The sequence below is a fragment of the Oryx dammah genome, unplaced genomic scaffold (genome assembly GCF_014754425.2).
Source record: "Oryx dammah isolate SB20612 unplaced genomic scaffold, SCBI_Odam_1.1 HiC_scaffold_24, whole genome shotgun sequence".
NCBI classification, from domain to species: Eukaryota; Metazoa; Chordata; class Mammalia; order Artiodactyla; family Bovidae; genus Oryx; species Oryx dammah.
Window position 1 is genome coordinate 23,353,737 of NW_024070208.1, and position 13,966 is coordinate 23,367,702.

At 38.6% G+C, this 13,966-nt stretch overlaps 1 protein-coding gene across 1 annotated transcript in view; it reads right to left on the reverse strand.

Moving 5' to 3' along the window:
- The window catches only part of FREM2 (FRAS1 related extracellular matrix 2), a 168,143-nt gene that overhangs the window by 26,976 nt on the left and 127,201 nt on the right, over positions 1–13,966 (reverse strand). Inside the window, exons 12-17 of the mRNA XM_040266717.1 lie at positions 13,041–13,205; positions 11,897–12,079; positions 8,699–8,829; positions 6,512–6,670; positions 4,350–4,653; positions 1,036–1,167 (exon numbers count right to left, since the gene is read on the reverse strand). Coding sequence (XP_040122651.1) covers positions 1,036–1,167; positions 4,350–4,653; positions 6,512–6,670; positions 8,699–8,829; positions 11,897–12,079; positions 13,041–13,205 — 1,074 coding nt within the window. The remainder of the gene's footprint in view (positions 1–1,035; positions 1,168–4,349; positions 4,654–6,511; positions 6,671–8,698; positions 8,830–11,896; positions 12,080–13,040; positions 13,206–13,966) is intronic.

Sequence of the window (13,966 nt, forward strand, 5' to 3'; positions counted from 1 at the left end):
TAACGTACCAAGTAATAGAATTAATGTTTATATACTTCAGATATAAAGTGAATTAAGAGGAACAGAATGTGAAAATGTCTTCTGTACATGGGGAAATGTTCCTAAAGTGTGGATAAAGTTACTGACTCAGAAATTCTGGCCGCACTTCCGTATCCAGAGAAAATGAACACAAAATTATTGTTAGGGGCATTTTTATCTTATTTTAATGCCTAAGAAATGTCTTAGTTGTTGCAATAAATATTGGCAGAGATTTGTGAGATTCTTGCTATGAAAAAGCAAATAGATGTTGAAGGCAGGGACTGAGATATCATGTGCTTTAATGTAAGTCCAAGTTTAAGAGTTTTGAAGGCACACTATGCCACTTCATAAAAGATAGCACATCAACCAAAGCTTTGTTTCATTGTGTTGTGACATGTATGACATTTACGTAATTTTAAACACTGGAATAGCCAGAAAAAATAAAACTGGGCAGACAGATAGCAAAAAACAGTCAAAAGAAGCAAGACTTGAAACTTAAGCTGTAAACTGAGCATTTATTGTACACTTGGTTATTCAGAAAACAAGCAGACCTCAGAGATACCGCAGGTTTGGTTCTAGATCACTGCAATAAGGTGAATATCAAAATGAAGTGAGTTCCACGATTTTTTTTTGTTTCCCAGTACAACTATACTGTAAAGTGTGTAATAATAGTATCATGTCTAAAACACAATGGACCCACCGTCACTGAAAAATATTTTATTGTTGAAAAATGCTAACCATCACCCGAGCCTTCAGTGAATCAAAATCTTTTTGCTGGCGGAGGGTTTGAAATATTGAGAGAATTACCAAAACGTGGCACAGAGATGTGAGGCAAGCAGATGCTGTTGGGAAAATGATGCCAACAGATTGCTGGAAGCAGGGCTGCCACCTTCAACTTATAAAAACCGCAGTATCTGTGAAGCGCAATGAAATGGGCTCTGCCTGTATTTAGTAAAACAAACCAGGTAAAGAGAAGCCCAAACTATCTCCACGGCTTTGCTTACCCAAGTCACCTACCGTCTATGTGGGGCATCGTGACGGTGAGCTTGATGAGGTTTGTGTACTCTGAGTCCTTGGGGCCCGTGTAGCGCAGTTTAGCTGAGAAGGGCTCTGCTCCCACTATCCCTGGCACTCGGGGCTGGCAAAGACCTAAAGCATAATGAAGACACTTATGTTAAAAGAAGATAATGGTTGACACCTAAAATATATACATTTTTAATAGGAACTATTTTTTTCTATATACTTTAAAATTCTCTGTGGACCAAGGCATTGCTGAGAGTAGATACTATGAGGAATCAAAAGACCATGGTGTGAGAAGTAATTCCAGCAGACAGTGGCTACTTCTTAAGACTGGGAGTATCTTCTAAAGTTTGAGAAAAAATAGTTATTGTTCAACGTGATTTAACATGTGCTGCATATCATCAGTAATGGTCATATTCACAAGATCATTTTAATATAAACAGATACAGTAACAATGACTGAAAACCAACGGGAGAAAAGTAAGTGTCAGTTCAGTTGCTCAGTTGTGTCCGACTCTGCGACCCCATGAACGGCGGCACGTCAGGCTTCCCTGTCCATCACCAACCCTCAGAGTTTGCTCAGACTCGTGTCCATCGAGTTGGTGATGCCATCAAACCATCTCATCCTCTGTCATCCCCTTCTCCTGCCTTCAATCTTTGCCAGCATCAGGGTTTTTTTTCAGTGAGTCAGTTCTTCGTATCAGGTGGCCAAAGTATTGGAGTTTCAGCTTCAGCATCAGTCCTTCCAATGAATATTCAGGTCTGATTTCCTTTAGGATGGATCTCCTTGCAGTCCAAAAGCATCAATTCTTTGGTACTCAGCTTTCTTTATAGTACAACTAGTCAAAGGTCTGGCATGTCAAAGCTATGATTTTTCCAGTAGTCATGTATGGATGTGAGAGTTGGGCTATCTATAAAGAAGGTAAGTGTAGTGTAACTAAATGAATGAGATTGTTACCCTAGAATTAAATACTTGTGACTAGTCATAAAATTCCATTATTTATAATAAAGCTAAAATATACTCATTTTAGAGACAAAAACTAGAATCAGAGAATCTTAGAACTACCAAAATATATAGTTCTCTCTCTATATGGGATTTCTTACAGTATGTGTATTATAAATTATAATTTATTTTCTATCTATCAAGAATTTTGACATGAAAATCTTTCTCCAATGTTTGCTTTAAGAGCACAGTAATGTCTTCATTTTAATAGCATTAGAGAATTAGGCAACATATAATTTCTGTTTGGAGAAAACAGAGGAAATATACAGGTATTTATTGTTGTTCAGTCACTCAGTTGTGTCTGACACTTTGCAACCCCATGGACTGCAGCACGCAAGGCATCCCTGTCCATCACCATCTCCTGGAGCTTACTCAAACTCATGTCCATCGAGTCGGTGATGCCATCCAACCATCTCATCCTCTGTCATCCCCTTCTCCTTCTGCACTCAATCTTTCCTAGCATCAGATTCTTTTCCAGTGAGTCGGCTCTTTGCATCAGGTGGCCAAAGTACTGGAGCTTCAGCTTCAGCACCAGTCCTTCCAATGAGTATTCAGGGTTGATTTCCTTTAGGTTTAACTGGTTTGATCTCCTTGCAGTCCAACAGACTCTCAAGAGTCTTCTCCAACACCACAGTTCAAAAGGTATTTATGAGAATGTCAACAAAATCAGAATCAGGCCCTAGCATAAGGCATGTCTATTTTATTAATTAAGGGTGATTCATTTTAAGTCATTTATTTTTTTTGGCACCAACACAATGCTTTGGTTTTAAAAGAAACTTAAAAATCATATATTTTAATCCTGATAAAAGAACATGTTTGCTACATAGTTTATCAATACATATTGACCCTGAATATATAAGGGTGGGAGATGGTCCATATAACCTTTCTTGCTGCAACAAACATACTTCTGAAGAACTGTATACAAATGGAATTTTTAGAAATAGAATCTTATAAAAAGAGTTATTTTAAAACTCTAGGTTAAAAATTCTGCAGAGTAGAGGGTTAGTTTACAAAGTGGATTTCCTGTCTTTTCATTGTTGTCTCCAGCCACATCTACTTCCCACCTCCACTGTGTCTGGGCTCCAGTCCTGCCTCATCATCAGTTACAGTCAAATTCACAAGATCATTTTAATATAAACAAACATAGTAAAAATGACTGAGAAACAACAGGGAAAAAGTAACTGTGGCTTAACTAAATGAATGAGATTGTTAACCTAGAATTATCCTAGAATTAGTCATAAAATATACATTATTTATAATAAAATAAAGTTAAAAATGTGCTCATTTTAGAAATGAAAACTAGAATCAGAGAATCTTAAACAGACCAAAATATATAGTTTTTTCTCTATATATGATTTCTTACAGTATGCACTTCCCTTATTACCTCCTTTGTAATAATAAAGTATAGACACTCTTACATACCTCTGTTCTTGGACTGTCCTTCCCCTCCTGCCCCAGCAAGCTCTTGCTCATCCAACAACCAGCTGGGAGTGCCCTGGCTTCACATCTTCACATGAGCCACCCTGCCCAGATCCGACCCGTGTGTACCATCTGCTTCATCTGATTGTCCCTCCTCTCCCCCACATGCTGCCTTATTTCTCTGCTTGCAGTTCCCAGAATACTCTAGGTTTCCTCATGCGTCTATGAGTCATCGCTCATGCCTTTCCCCTACTCCTGTTTTCAAGATTCAGCTTAAGCATCTCCTCTTTGATGAAACCTTTCGTGATCCATTCAGATTAGAACTCATCACGATGACTTTTGCATTTCTGTGCCCTGGCCAGACTAAAATGTGTCTATCTTCAACCTGAGTGTGAACTCTGGGAGGGCAGGAATCCTACCTTATTTTTCATATTTCAGCAAAATTGTGACATTTGCACAGTGATTGAAAAATACACAATGAGTATATATTTGTTTTCTAATGACTATTTTTGTGAAGATAGATTATCATTTTAAAATACCTATCATTTTAAGAGCAGCAATGGCTCAGATGGTAAAGAATCCTCCTGCAGTGCAGGAAACCAGGGTCCGATTCCTGGGTTGGGAAGATCCCCTGGAGAAGGGAATGGTAACCCGCTCTAGTATTCTTGCTTGGAAAATCCCACGGACAGAGGAACCTAGTGGGCTACAGTGCATAGGGTTGCAAAGAGTCGGACACAACTGAGTGACTAACACTTTCACTTTATCATTTAAAATTATCAATGTATCACAGAATACATGGGGCATTTGGAGGAACGAATAACTAGAAATTAGACATATATAACATTCCTCGGTATTCCAGCGAACATGATGTGAAAACTGCCATGTACTACCTTCTTCTCGGCCGATGGTCACAATAGGACTCATCAGCTCCAAGCCTTCACTGCCGTCAGCATTCACAGCCCGAGCTGCACACTGCACTCTGGAGCCAGGCTGGAAGTATATGGAGTCTAAAGTGATCATCTTGGACGAAGTGAAAAAGGTGTCAAAGTCCACTTCTCTCATGGGGCTGGTCACGCCGTCGGGGCCGGCGGGGGCGCTGATCAGCCATCGGTACCGGGTCAAAGTATCATTGATGTTCTCACTTGCACAAATAGAGCCTGTTTTTTCGTAGTCTGAATATTTAGGGTTGCAAGCCTATGGGAAACAAATAACTGTGTTAGGGCCACAGGATAGAACAAGGTGGAAATTATTCCTCTTAAATTCTCTCTACTTTAGTATCTTCGGTGCTCCTTTTTTTTCTCCCCAAGTCACCAATGCTATTCACGCAACTTTCAAATTCCTATTCCTAGCCCTGCTAGCTTTCAGGAACTCTGATCTTGCATTTCAAACAGCTTAGGAGGCTTTTCCACCTTTAACTTGATAACTTGAGTAAAAGTGACACTCATTTCATCATCTCCTGCATCCTTAGAGTTGTCGGATCACCCCTGTTCTTTCTCTCTCCCTCACTTTCCCCTTTTTATTTTGTCCCCCATGTCCAGTGGGTCAGTGAACTTGGTTGATTCTTTCTGTGCACTGTCTCGTAAGTTGGTCCCTTCTTCCCATTCCCAGCATCACCTTTCTATCTAATTCAGAGCCTTTCTAGTCAGGGGACCATTGCTGCCATGGTAACACTTCAATACATCCCCTCTGCTCATGTCATTCTTCTGGGCAAGAGCTCCCTGCTGCTGCTGCTGCTGCTGCTAAGTCGCTCAATCGTGTCCGACTCTGTGCGACCCCTGGACTGCAGACTACCAGTCTCCTCCGTCCATGGGATTTTCCAGGCAAGAGTACTGGAGTGGGGTGCCGTTGCCTTCTCCCAAGAGCTCCCTGCTACCCAACAAATGAAATCCACGTTCCTTATATATTTCAAGACTTCTATTACTTGTATCACATAATCATTTCTTGCCTTGATAATCCAACACACACTTACTGTATACCTATTATATATAGGTCATTATACCAGGAATATTGCGATATAAAAATAAGTAGAGGAAGGAAGGGTCAGACGAATTGGGAGAGTAGCATTGACACACATACACTGCGTGTGTTAGTCGCTCAGTCGTGTCTGACTCTTTGTGACCCCGTGGACTGTAGCCCGCCAGGCTCCTCTGTCTATGGGATTCTCTAGGCAAGAATACTGGAGTGGGTTTCCATTTCCTTCTCCAGGGCATCTTCCCAATCCAGGGATCAAACCCATATCTCCTGCATTGCAGGCAAATTCTTTACTGTCTCAGCCACCAGGGAAGCCCAGTACAGACACTACCATGTATAAAATAGATAGCTAGTGGGAAGCTGCTGTAGAGTGCAGAGAGCTCAGCTCAGTGCTCTGTGATGACTTAGAGAGGTGGGAGGGAGGCACTAGAGAGAGGAGATATATGTACACAGACATATATTCACTTTGTTGTACAGAAGAAACTAACCCAACATTGTAAAGCAATATAAAATAAGTAAATGTGTCCTAATTTTTGCTCACAAGGTGCTTACAATTTATAGCAAAGAGACGGTAACTTAAAAAAGTAACGATAATATGCCATTTGTAATGCAACCACTTTATTCTGGAATGATGTTTCCTTACGTGACTCAAACTACTGACACTCCATCAGACCATCCCAAACCTTCCCTCACAGGTGGAGCTGCTGTTCTATTTCCTAGTTGGTATCATGATAATGCTCATCGTGCCTTATGGTAGAGTGACGGATTCTTACATATTTTCCTCTTCCTTATTTTTAAATTCCTCCAGCACAAAGTTTATATCTTACTAATTTATCTCTCAGTGACAGATGCTGAGATAATATGAGATACACATTATGGACACATCAGTTAGTACACCTTTGTCGGATGAAGGGAGAACAACAGGAGCTTCACTTGAGTGATATTTTCCTCTCCAAAGACCAAAGAGTAAATTCTGCAGCATTTTCCCACTTTTATCTCATCATGGCAAAGCCCATGCGACCTTGGTTAATGTTCATAACTATTTTAACTATTTCACAACTTTCCTCTATTTCCTACTCACTGTGATACAGACGACAGGATAACCAGATGCAGGCCCAGCACTCTCTTTGGCCCTGGAAGTGTCATCGTACATCAGCAAGGACACAACTTGAGGGACAGAAGGAAAAGTAGCATCGGCCACGCTGTTTGTTTCTTCTATATACACAATGGCTTTGGTCGCCTTGAAGGAAGAGATAGTTATCCATGATTATTGAAATATGAGACTCCTGATGCTTCTACTGTGCAGAACAATATAATACTTGGCAAGTACGTGGTTTCAATATAATAGCAACTGTCACACCCAGAGACCCTGCAGTGTGACAGGCCCTATGTGGTTTGTTTCTAATGACCTTAGCGTGTACAAGGGAGGGTACCTGAGCCCAGGGCAGTCTATTGGCCAGTGGTCCACAAAGTATGTGGTTGTAATTTTTTCTCCAAATGGTAGTGATACTCGCTAAATCTAACTTGGTTTAAAGTATTGGGGTTGTAAAGCGGAAGATGATGACAAAGTCAATTAATTAATAGTGGGAGGAAAGCTGAAAGACACCCTGGGAGAAGGTAGATTCTAGGGGTCACGTGATATTGTGGATCCTGCTGAAGTGGACGGCAGTGCAAAGTGAAGCTTTAGATGAGCAGAAGCACAGCGTGAAACAAAGGCAGAGGGAGAAGCTGAGCCGCAGACAGAAGAGGGTCCCGTGAATATGTACTGTTGGTAGGGTGATAAGAACACCTTGCTGATAAATTTGCCTTAGTTTCTGAACCATCTTCCAATATCTGATGACACCTCACAGTTTCTAAGGCTATACTTACCCGTGTCCTCTTAAAAGAGGCTTTGATCACTTAAAGTCATTTGAGTGAATCTCTGTTCCTCTTACTCAGGAGAGGTTAATACAATGCTCCATAAAAATTAAAGACTCATTTCTTAGGTGATCAAGAATGAAAAAGATTTGCTGTTCCTACTTCTTGAATTTTAACTATGACTTGAAAAAAAAGCCAAGTAGCAAAAATTAGAAAATATTAAAAATACCTGTACTTAAGGGAAAAATATCTTATACTAATAGTGAAATCATAACATACAAAAGAAATAGAATAAATGTAAGCACAGATAATATAAACATTGGTCAGTTTCAAAAATCTTACGATGTCACTTATATGCAAAAATCTTAAAAAAAAGATACAAATGAACCTATTTACAAAACAGAAACAGATTCACAGATTTAGAGAATGAATTTATGGTTACTAGGGGGGAAGTGTGGTGGGCAGCGATAGAATGGGAGTTTGGGGTTGACATGTACAAACTGCTATATTTAAAATAGATAAACAATAAAGACCTACTGTATAGCACAGGGAACTTTGCTCAATATTCTGTAATAACTTAAATGGGTAAAGAACTTGAAAAAGAACAGATACACTTATATGCATAACTGAATCACTTTGCTGAAACCTGGAACTCATACAACATTGTTTATCAACTATTTTCCAACATAAAATAAAGATTTAAAAATCCTTTAGTTTTAAAACTTAGGTTTAAAGGTCAAAATTCTATGGAAATTATGTTTATCTTGAAGAAAATCTGGTCGATGATACAATATAAAATTAAATGAAAACAGAAAAGAATTGTTAGGACCATAACATTTGAGTCTTTGAGCCTCTGGACATCATGTTAATAGTTATGATGAAAAGGTGGGAATTTTGAGGGTTAGAAAATTGTTTCATGGGTTAAAAATGTGTGTTTTAATGAGTTGTGGCACGAAACTAATAACCTCATCTTTGTGCTGAGACTACAAAGCACAAAGGTTAATCCCAGATTCAATCATTATTGACTGAAATGGGAAGGGTAAACTGGCCTGCTGTGGGACTCAGAGACTTCCTACAAACATGATTTTTCAAGAAAGAGACAGGAATCTTTTATTTTTTTGGCCGTGTCACTTGTCTTGTGGGATCTTAGTTCTCTGACCAGGGATTGAACGCAGTAGTAAAGGCAGTAAAGGCATACAGCCCTAACCATTGAACCACCAGGGAGTTTAGGAATTTCTTCATTCTTGTTTTCCAATGGAAGCAACATTTATATAGGAGGTGAAAAGAGATTATGTGCATCTTCTTTATACAAGTCTAAAGTCCATGACTTATCTGTATACTTGGGATGGTTACACGCATTTTCCCTGATAAAATGCTGGCCATGACTTTATATCCATATCTGATTACTTACCTGTGTCTCTGCTATCATATTTTCATCAGGTTTTAGGTGGACAGTGAAGGCCTCTCTCATCTCTCTTACACCATCGAATATGACTTCAATTTCCACAATGTGCTGGGTTTCTCCCTCCTTAAACTCAATTTCTACAAATGCAAAATCACAGGTTTAAATCCTTTACATAGGAATATGAGAAGTTTCTGGTAACCTTTGACAATGACCCACAATGAGAAATACATTTTATATCACTATATGCATTCCATGCTAATATTTTTCCATTCCATTTTGTCCAGAAGAAAACTCTAATCATAAGCTACTAAACTGATTTTTTTGATCCACAGTTTGAAAAAATGCAGAGTGATGGAATAGGCAATTCATAATTCTAATACTGGAACAACCAGACAAACTCACCTCTCATTTCCCAGAACTTCCAGACCAATAGGATGTGTGTCAAATATATGATCACACAGGTATTACTGAGTGTGAATAGTATTTTCATTATGTATGTATCTAGAAAAGCTGGACATAAAATGGTTGCAATTCTTAACATCATGTCAAATTATATTTTAAAAAGACTTCTTTTGGTTGTTGATGTTAATCTTAGAAATGCAGAAAATTTTATTAACAGAAGTGTTAATAGTGTTTTTGCTCTCACCCTGTTCCTCCTCACTAAAAATAATTCCTTCATTGTTATGAAAATTAAACCCATCATGATAATCCCTTTTTAATCATTTATTCTAAAATTCTCAACATATTAAAAAATTAATTGATTTTATTGAACTCATGAATAAGCAGCTGACCAAACTTGGATAAACAACTCTGTGGGCTTTACAATGCCTTTTAAGAAACTGGTTCAGGAGAGAAAATAAAGAATATAATGCATAATCATTCCAATCTGAGAAGATAACAGATGCTGCAGTATTTGATCATTATAATTCTAAATTAAGAAGTCCTTTAAAATGTAACAGAAGAAAATGTGTCTTTAATGTATCTTTCTTTGCCTACTTCCATCAATTATGAAAAAGATTTTTTTCTTTAAAATTGTGTTAGTAAGCCAGACTCATCTTTCAAATTAGTTCTGTTTCTTGGTACACCCATTTCTCACGTTGGCCTTAGCCTATAATTTGAGTCCATCAGTCTTATATTTCTCCCACTCCGGGAGGGCTCATGCTTCTTGTTCCAGAGGGTGAAAATAGCTGATCACTTCCGGGTCACCAGTTTGTTTGGCCTGACCCGTGGTGATGTTGCAATGGAAAGCTTGTTTCCAATCCTTCAATATCCGGGGATTGCACAGGAAAATACAGATTTTTCATATCTTTTGTGCTTTTCTGACTGCACACTGTCATCTGGCTATGACCATACCAGTTTTGCTCAGTAGGGAATGAACTTTCTGGTTGAAGAAGATTTCCATTATTCCGTCTTTCCCTCATACCCTCCTTGATCTACTCATTTTCATTGCTTGTCTTAGCCTTATAAGCATCTGAGTGCTGCAGTGCTGTGAATTATACAAACCCAGTTTCTAAGAAGTCAAAAACTTAAGTATTTATTTTAAATGCTTAAATTACTGTCTTCTTACATATATGTGCTAAATGACAGCTCTTTCTTCAATCACTTTATAGTCTTTATCTGCCAGTTTAGTCATTTTTTTTAGTTTTTTTTTTTGATGTGGAACATTTTAAAAATCTTTATTGAATTTGTTATAATATTGCATCTGTGATGTATTGGTTTTTTTGGCAAAAAGGCATGTGGAATCTTAGCTCCCTGATCAGAGATTGAACCTGCACTCTTTGCATTGGAAGGCAAAGTCTTAATCACTGGACTGCCAGAAAAGTCCCCAGACATTTGTAATACAAAAATATTTCAATTTTTATTCTATGTTTAATTTTTTGTTTAATGTAAAGGACTGACCACAATTTGGTCCATAAAAAGATGTTATGTTTCAGGAAAGATTAAATCTTTATTATAAACATTTATAAATGGCATGCTAATATTTATAGGACAAAAGAGACACAGGTTGATTTAACATTTTATGTTTTCTCTGACTTAATTTGTCAATTTACTATATACATATGATTTTGTTTTTGTTTTAGCAAAAAGAACTGTTTTATTTCTAAGAAAAATATTTTCTGTTAAAGGTCATATTGTACATATTTAGAAGATGCTTCCTTCATGTGAAACATGCTTATGTTAGAAATACTTCAGATTTTATAATTTCATAGCTGATCAGTTTTTTCCTCTCCTTTTCAGTTTTACATGATTTATTTCAAATAGATTATCATTCTTTACATGGGAAATAATATGAGGATAACTTTGAAGCTCTATAGCAGTTCATCAAACTTTTACCATATATACAAAGAAAATACATGCTACTTTGTAGAAGATGCTATTTTTTCCTACTGTCTCATTAACTCAGTTAATGACTGATAGTAACTTCTAATCACTTTCTAAACTGTTCTGAAGTTAGCAGACCAAGATGAATGCCTGCAGTCTATGATCACCAAAAACTGTTGGCTGTGGCAGGTAGAAAACTAGAAACAAAGTGGATAAGGACAACTAACTACAAATAATTCATAAACTTAATTTTAGACATCATTTTATGTCTATTTTGCCAGTAAATGATCCAGAGAGAGAGAGAATAATGGATTTGTTTTATACTTCTAAAAGTATATGGTGAAATGATCCAAAAGTTTGAAGAAGAAAAGAGATGGATGAAATGTATTTATGACAAGCTCCTGAAGCCCAGAGAAGTCATGGTCTCTATAGTTGGTCATCTGTTCCCCTTTTCACTGCCTTCCATTAACACAAAATTTTCAAGCTTGACATTTTGGATTGTTGGTATTCTATAAACTAAAAAAGACTATCTTCTTGGCTATGACATACATTTTCCATGTAATAGAATATTCAGGAAAGTTATTATTTAATATCGAATGACCATAATGAAGGTAAAGATTGTTGAAAATGAAAGTACGCTCAAAACATCTAGCAACTTTACTCAAAATTTCCTTAAATCGTAAGACATATACTCTGTAAATCAAAAAGGAAATGCCTGGAAACAAATTCCATTGACTTTGTTTTACTGAAGGAAGTTAACTTAAAGGAGTATGTGCATTTGTATTTCAGGTAAATGGATATTTCTCTTCTTTTTCTCAAGGACACCAGCACCAACGCAGTGTGAGCACAACTCATCCTGACACACCCCGAGAGCCCCCATACCTTCCGACACAGGGTGATAGTCCTCTCCAGAAGTGGCCGAGCCATCCTTGGTGTGAACTCTCACGATGGAAACTTTTGAAGTATCTCCTTGGCGAATCACTGGAATTTTTATAACTACTGACTGTCCTGGTTCTTTGGGTTCACTGACGCTGAATTTGGTCTCTCCAAATTTAATAATTGTCTCTGAAACAGTAGGAAACATGGGCAAATTAGTTTGTGAAGAGAATGCTTTTTCCTCCATTTCTGACAGTTTTTTTTCCCCCCATGTTTGTGCATGTTAAGTCGCTTCAGTCATATCCAACTCTTTGGGACCTTGTGGACTGCAGCCCTCCAGGCACCTCTGTCTATGGGATTCTCCAGGCAAGAATACTGGAGCGAGTTGCTATGCCCTTCTTCAGGGGATCTTCCTGACCCAGGGACTGAACCCACGTCGCCTGCATTGGCAGATGGGTTCTTTACCACTGGTGCCTCCTGGGAAGCCCCTTTTCCATGTGAGAGGAGCTTAATCATATCATATGCTGGGCTTCGCTCTGTCCCTTCATTCAGTATAACTGGTGTGTCAGGAGAAACTGGGCATGCATGGCCCAGCTCCTTTCTTGGAAATTAACCAGCCCCCAGAAATCGCATGCTCTGGGCTGTCTCTATGTGCCAAAAATTTTTACGTGAGTGGGCCACTGACTGCGGGAGGGGAGGGAAGAAACTGTTGTTCCAGAACTACCTGCACTGAAGGCAGGAGGAGGAGCAAGCAGGTATGAGTGCTCTGGCCTCAGCATTTACATATAAACGATGTTCTTCAATATCAGCTTATGGTTTAAATGGTTTACTGCATTCTCCATTTATCTTAGTCTTTTTCCTATTTCTTTTTTAACAATCTTTTTTTCTTTTAAGTTCTTTTTATCTATTTAGCTGCACCACACAGCATGTGGGATCTCGATTCTCCAAATAGGGTTTGAACCTGCACCATCTGCATTGAAAGGTGGAGACTTAACCACTGGACTGCCTGGGAAGTCCCCTTTTTCCTATTTCTCAACCATTTAAAAAGCCTAGTCAGGAAGAGGGGCTTATTTTCTGAGCTACCTAAAACTTGAACACAGATGGATTTCAGTTCCCAATTTACAGCTGAGCACAAGACACGGCTTCTTACTATCAGCATCATCTCGGATCCTTATCAGAGTTTCATTTTGTTCCCCAACTGCAGCTCCAAAACGAGAATTGCTTTGTGGGGTGCCAAGAACCAGTCGGAGCTCCTCTATCTCCTCGTACAATACGTCATCCATCAGCTCCAGGATGCAAGGCTTTTCGATCTCCCCTGGAACAATAATCATTAAAGCAGGTCAGTCACATCCCTTAAGCCATAAGGGATACCCCTGCAGCTAGAAGGTAAACACCATGAGGGCAGGGATGTTGTTTTATCCCTTGCTGCATCAATAGTGCAAAGAGCAATGTCTGGCATGTAATAAGCCTTCAGTTACTATTTGCTGAATGAACGTATGCAATGACAGGTTCCTATTTGTACAGGGAATTTCTTCTGTCTTTAAGTTTTGTTACTCATGTCTGAAAACAAGGGGAAAAGAGCAAATGGCAATGTCATCTACAAATTTCTAACATTATGATCAGGATGCAAATTTAGCAAATTTGTACCAGTTGGTCATTGTCAGATCACAGAACATGTTTCTTAGACTGTATAGTCCATGGGGTGGCAAAGAGTCAGACATGACTGAGTGACTTTCACTTTCACATGTTTCTTACACATGGATCAAAGTAGTCAAGTATTTTAAGACATTGAATCCATATTTAAAACGTGACACCTATTTCTTTTCATTTCTGTCATTTGAACACTAAGTCTTTCCCACTATTGTAAAATCTGAACATGCCATTTTCTGTTGAATAAGTTTTGAATAAACAATATAGCATGTGTGCTCAGTAGTGTCTGACTCTTTTGCAACCCCATGGACTGTGGTCTGCCAGGCTCCTCTGTCCATGGGATTCTCCAGGCAAGAATACTGGAGTGGGTTGCCATTTCCTCCTTCAGGGGGATCTTCCTGGCCCAGGGATCAAATGTGTATCTCC